This window comes from Microtus ochrogaster, unplaced genomic scaffold (assembly GCF_000317375.1).
Source record: "Microtus ochrogaster isolate Prairie Vole_2 unplaced genomic scaffold, MicOch1.0 UNK18, whole genome shotgun sequence".
In the NCBI taxonomy this organism is placed as follows: domain Eukaryota; kingdom Metazoa; phylum Chordata; class Mammalia; order Rodentia; family Cricetidae; genus Microtus; species Microtus ochrogaster.
Genome location: NW_004949116.1, coordinates 1,270,307 through 1,276,757, shown reverse-complemented (window position 1 = coordinate 1,276,757; position 6,451 = coordinate 1,270,307). Strand labels below are relative to the sequence as shown.

The 6,451-nt window shown below is 44.0% G+C and overlaps 1 protein-coding gene and 1 non-coding gene across 2 annotated transcripts in view; one reads left to right on the top strand and one right to left on the bottom strand.

Annotated features, from left to right (window-relative positions):
- Positions 1 to 461: 461 nt before the first annotated feature.
- Galntl5 (polypeptide N-acetylgalactosaminyltransferase like 5) overlaps positions 462 to 6,451 on the bottom strand; it is a 44,260-nt gene continuing 38,270 nt past the window's right edge. The window contains exons 8-9 of the mRNA XM_005367443.1: positions 3,781 to 3,930; positions 462 to 739 (exon numbers count right to left, since the gene is read on the bottom strand). Coding sequence (XP_005367500.1) covers positions 560 to 739; positions 3,781 to 3,930 — 330 coding nt within the window. The 3' untranslated portion in view covers positions 462 to 559. The remainder of the gene's footprint in view (positions 740 to 3,780; positions 3,931 to 6,451) is intronic.
- LOC113458390 lies at positions 2,392 to 2,524 on the top strand. The gene has a single exon (XR_003378781.1). It is a non-coding gene; the product is annotated as a small nucleolar RNA SNORA75 (small nucleolar RNA).

The window sequence follows — 6,451 nt, the reverse complement described above, 5'->3', positions numbered from 1 at the left end:
AAAGAGTGACTCGGGAGAGAGGGGCCATCAGGAACATATGAGGGACCTGCCTAGAGAACTTAAGCCTAGGTGATTTGGACATCACTCTTAGGAACCCAAACAAGCAGGCAGCAGCCCCAGACTCTACACTGGCTGCAAGAAAGGAGCTTGATCCAACTCAGCCACTGGACATCAGTCATGACTCTCTGTGAACATTTTCCTAAGGCAATCATGCCAGCTCATGAGACTGGTGAAGGCCCTCAAGAGCAGAGCAGATGCCTGTGGACCATCACAGCCAAGTGAAGTGGTCAGATAATCAATATATTTTATCTGGGTCAATCATATACCAGCAACTGAACCAAGAGAGAGCTTACGTTTCTAATGTCAAGGTCCTTCTCCCCAGAACTTTGATGGCAGATGAGCAACAAAGGGGGAACTGTCATTAGAGGTGAAGAAAGGCACTCGAGAGACTGGCCACTCTGATTGTGTTTCTCATTGTATTTCACACAGCTCCATGGTGTTCCACATTTGTCCTGTGGTGCCAATATGTTGAAGAGCGAGAGGACTTGTTCACCCTTTATTAAAGAAAATTGTTTCGTTTCTTTTTATCAGTGTGTATAAATGGCTCCAGCTCTGGAAAGATGTTATCCAAATACCATTGGAATGACTTGCAACCCAGTCGTTTCCTTAATTGAACACGCTCGCTGATGTTTCCATAGGATGCATATTTCAGAGAAGGTCTTTGAAAAAAAAAGTTGTCCTAAATGAAAACAAAGAGTCATTTTGTTAAACAACAGCAACAAAAGGTTTGGTAATCACGTGATGATGGCAAACATCAAGACATGTTTTCATTACTGGAACTAAAAATGCTCATTCCTCTTGCTGTGTAGCAGTTTTCTTTTTTTTTTTTTTTTTTTTGGTTTTTCGAGACAGGGTTTCTCTGTAGCTTTGGAGCCTATCCTGGAACTAGCTCTGTAGGACCAGGCTGGCCTCGAACTCACAGAGATCCGCCTGTCTCTGCCTCCCAAGTGCTGGGATTACAGGCGTGCGTCACCACCGCCCTGTGTAGCAGTTTTCTGTGAGATTAAAATCCTCTATCTTTAGCTGGATGGTGATGGCAGCACCTTTAGTCCCAAAAATGGGCGGTGAGGCAGAGGCAGGTGGATTTCTTTGAGTTCAAGGCCAGCCTGGTCTACAGAGCTAGTTCTAAGACAGGCTCCAAAACTACAGAGAAACCCTGTCTTAAACAACAAACAACACTGGGCAGGTTGTGGCACATGCCTTTAATCCCAGCACTTGGAAGGCAGAGGCAGGTGGATTTCTGTGAGTTTGAGGCCAGCCTGGTCTACAAGAGCTAGTTCCAGGACAGGCTCCAAAGCTACAGAAAAACCCTGTCTCGAAAAACCAAAAAGAAAAAAAAAAAGATTAGGAGAAATACACAGCTTAATTATATCTAATATATGGAGACCTTTTTGGCATGTTATCTATAATTTATGTGTTTGCAGTGCTGTATAGAACTATAGCTACTAAATACATCACGTGTATCCATTATATTCCTCTTTCCTTGTTTTTAAAGATTTCTTTTTCTAAGACAGGAGTCTCCTTATGTAGCTCTGGCTGGCCTTGAACTCACAGAGATTGGCCTCTGCTCTGGAATGCTAGTCCTTTAATATACCACCATGCCAGAACATTTAGTTTAATTATGTGTATGTGTCTTTGTGGAGGTATGTATACCTGAGTTCAAGTGCTTTCAGAGACCAGAAGTGAGGCCGTAGCTCCTGGAGCTGGACTTAACAATGGCTGTGAGCTACCTGGATATGCGTACTGAAAACTGGACTCAGGTCTTCTACTAGAGCTATATGCTCTTAACCTCTCAGCCATCTCCTAAGTTCCCTCCTTCTACTCTGTTTTTGAGACAGGGCCTTACTAAGTTGCCTTGGCTGGCTTGAACTTGCAATCCCTCTGCCTCAGCAGGAATTCCTTGACAATTCCCTGATTATAAAAGAAATATCAAAGCCGGGCGATGGTGGCGCACGCCTTTAATCCCAGCACTCGAGAGGCAGAGGCAGGTGGATCTCTGTGAGTTCGAGGCCAGCCTGGTCTACAGAGCTAGTTACAGGACAGGCTCCAAAGCCACAGAGAAACCCTGTCTCGAAAAAAAACAAAAAAAAAAGAAATATCATTTTTACATTCATAATTAAAAATCTTGAATTATAAAAACTGCTGACTTTTTTTTTTGTCATCTTGGAACAAACTGGAGTCACCTGGGAAGACAGGCTCCAAACAGGAATTGCCTCCATCAGATTGGCATGTGGGGCATTTTCTTGAATACTGTTATAGGAAGGTCCAGCCTACTGTGGGTGGTGCCATCCCTGGGCAGGTGGTCCTGAGCTGGATAAGAAAGCATCTAGAGTCTTCTCACTGAGCTCCTTTCTGTCTGCTGGTGGCCGATTATGGATCCGCACGAGAAGAAGAGAGAATTCACAGAGCTAGCACTTAGCTTCTGTTTTTACAGAGGTCTATTTGTCTACTGTGCGAGACATTCTGAGATTTAAATTCAGACTAGTCAGAATTTACCACATTTGTCTTTCGTGACCTACAGTAAAAGTACTTTCTGTATAATCATTCTGTGTGGATGACCTGGTTCTGGTGTGTATGAATGCGCTTACTTTAAAATGTGTGGTAAAAAAGAAGGAGGAAGAGGAGGAGGAGGGAAGAGGAGGAGGAGGAGGGAAGAGGAGAAGGAGGAGGAGGAGAGAGAAAGCACGTTGAAGAAGCCATAGAGAGGAAGCCAGTAAGCAGTTTGCCTCCATGTTCTCTGCGTGAGTTCCTGCTTGACATCTCTGGATAGTGGTCCATGATGTGGAAGTACAAGGGACATTACTCTTTCCAAGTTGCTTTTGGCCAGTGTTTTATCACAGCAGCAGAAAAGCAGACTAGGACAGAAACGTAAGATGAAGACCAGGACCCTGTCTCGAAAAACCAAAAAAAAAAAAAAAAAAAGATGAAGACCAGGACACTGTCAGAGATATACTATGCATTTATCTTAGAGGAGGCCTGCCATTATTTCTTTATGCAGAGATGTGCCCTTGGAGAACAGGGTGTAAGCCTTGGGGACATACATAAACCAAGGGGTAAAGCTTGCTAATAGAAATCTTTGACTGTTGGCAGGAAAGGAATTCACGTGTGGGCACAAAGACCGACACCAACCACATTACCCGGGAAACTGATAGTGGCTCGGTCGGGGAAGCTGAAGAAACCTGCTCTTGTTGCTGCAGCAGGGAGGAGAAGAGTAATTCCCCACTGGATAAACAGATTAGCTGTGGGGAAGGATGCTGCAGGGTGATTTACTTCTGAGAAACTTGAATTTTCCTAAAATTCAAACTTAAAAAAAAATTAATTTCAGGGGCTTGAGAGATGCTCAGTGGTTAAGAGCATTGACTGCTCTTCCAGAGGTCCTGAGTTCAATTCCCAGCAACCATATGTGGCTCACAACCACCAGTAATAAGTTCTGGTGCCAACTTCTGTCTGCAGGTATACATGCAGGCAGACCATTGTATACATAAATAATAAATAAATAAATATAAAAAAATAAAATAAATTGCAAGGACAGCCGCTTAGGGTTAACCAGTTGAGAGCTGGACTGTTCACCAATCTGGCTCCACTCTTCACGAGTGGGTGAGAAATTGAAGGGGCTCCATTAGTTTACAAGCAGGAAAGAATACAGTTTGGATCTGGAAAGGTGGCAGAGTCTTGAGAGCAGCCCAGAACCTGCTCTCCCAAATGAGAGGTACCGCTCACCTTGTATTCATCCAGCCAGACGTGAACCACTCGCAGTAAGTTCCACGACAAGGCTTTCTCCAGCGCAGGCTTATTGAGATTCTGTGCCTTACTGATATGTCCAACCCGAGAGCAAGGAAGTATAAAGAGTTGGCCTCCACACATCCAAATCTAGACAAGAGCATAATTATTTTACTATTAACTAGCATCTGCTTTAGAACACACACACACCTAGTATTTGTTTGACACTGCTTATTGAGATGTGTGTGTAGTCCAAATTGGCCTCAAACCCACTCTTAGGGAATGACCCTGAGTTTCTGATCCTCCTGCCTCCTCTTCCCTAGTGCTGGGAATACAGTGGTGCACCACCAGGCTTGGTTTATACCATGCTGGGCTTCAATCAAGACTTCGTTCATACTAGGCAAGCATTCTACCAGATGAGCTACACTGCTAGTCCTAATCTCTAATATGTATTCCTTTTATTTTAGGTAATAAATTTCATAAACTCATTAGAGTCTTCTAACATAGGTACTATGTCTGTCCCTCCCCCATTTACAGATAAGAAAATTAACACACAGTTTGATTAAGAAGTTTGCCCAGTGATGTGGAACAATTGAGTGGCCGAGCTCAGGGTCAAATTTAGGAAGTCTAGCCTGAGAACCTGAGTTCTGAGTGCCAATGATTCTCTTTCTTTCCTGCTGCATGTTGCCAGGTGTAAGCAACACCAAGAGAAAGACAATTTCTGGCTGGGTTCAGTTCCTTGTAGTTTATGGATAAAAACACTTCACAGCACATATTGTAATAACTCCATTCACTGTGTGAAAGATATGGTCATTGAAAATTGTCCATGTAGGAAAGCGTACATCCGCACACTTGGGGTTAATCAATAGAATTCAAGTATGTGTGTGGACATGCGAAACTACACGTTAAGATAGCTTACTGTCTTTCGTGTGGGTTATGCAAAACTGTTTTAAAGGCCCTGGGCTAGGAACAATGTTCAGTGAGTTAAAAGCACTTCCCTACAAGGATCTGAGTTGGACTCCTGGTATCCATGCAAAAAGCTGGGCATGACTGCACACACCTGCAACCCCGATGCTGGGGGGGTTGGTAGATGAAGGCAGGAGGCTTACTGGGGGTTAGTGGATGCCAGCCTAGCAGAAAAATAGTGAGCTTCTGATTCAGAGAGAGATCTGCCTCAAAGGAATAGAGGTGCAGCATGATAGAAGAGGACTCCTGATATCCTCCTGACCTCCGAATGCATAGGCATGTGCCTGCACGCACACACACATACACACACACACACACACACACACACATATATAAATATATGCATACACATTTATACACACATCAAAAAAAGTCTCATTTGGAAATTTTAGGAGTTTCTATTTTGTCACTGTAAAAGAGGGGCTGGCAAGATGGTTTCGTGAGTAGAAATGCCTGCCACCAAGACTGACTACCTGAGCTTGATCCTAGGACCCCGTAGAGGAGGAAGGGACTCATGTAGGTTGTTCTCTGACCTACATACGTAGTCTGTAGCAATGCATGCCTCCCCTCCATGTATGCGCGCACGCGCGCGCGTGTACACACACACACACACATTAATCTTCAAAAATTTTTCATCTTTTTATTTGGGAGTGGTGTATCTGGTCAGAGACGACTTTGCAGAAGTTGGTCCTGTCTGCTGTGTGGATCTCAGGGATTTAACTTGGGTCATCAGGTTTAGTGGCAAATGCCGTAACTGACTGAGCCATCTCACCCGCTCCCTTATGATATATTTGCTGTAGTCATTCTGTTTCCTGGACTCCAGTGACACCAACATTGCCTGGAAACTTGATAAAAAGGAAAACCCATGGGCCCCTGACAACTACTGACACAGAGCCTGTCGTTTGGGCCCAATCTTCCGCCTTTTCACAGCCTCCTTCTGTGATTCAAATGCACACTCAGATTGGATGACCCTCTGTGCTAACTCATCAAGACTGTAAGTTCTGATTTTGCAGATATTTTTCTGAGGAAATTCACTTAATCATTATGGAACAGTTATGGGATGTTAAATTCACTGGGACATATTGTGTGGGGCTGGAATATGACTCAGTGGGTATGTTTGTCTGGCACACAAGTCCTGGGTTAAATCCCCAGCATTATACACACTGCTCTTGATGGTTCACAACTGTAATCCCAGCACCCAGGAGGTGGTGCTATTCAAGGTCACCCCTGGCTAAAGATGAAGTTCAAGGCCAGCCTGGGCTACCGGAAACCCTTATTTAGGGAAAATAGATGTGGTGGGGACAGAAACTCCCAGAATGCCTTTAAAAAATACTTCAGATTCCTTGTCTAGAAGACACAGAAGATAAAAACCTTAGCCCAAAAGTCCAAACAGTTAGATATCTTTTTAAAAAACAGTTTATTTATTGTATGTGCATTTGTGTTTTGCCTGCATGTCTGTCTGTTTGAAGATGTGGGATTCCCTATAAGATGGGTTATAGGCATTTGTAGACTGCCATGTAGGTGCTGGGAATTGAACCCAGGTCCTCTGGAAGAACAGTCAGCGCTCTTAACCACTGAACCATCTCTCCAGCCCCCAGTTTTATATTATTATTATTATGGTTTTTCAAGAGCATTTCTCCGAGTAGCCCCCCCTCCCCTGGCTGTTCTGGAATTGGCTGCCTGTGTTCCAACTGGCTCTCATTTT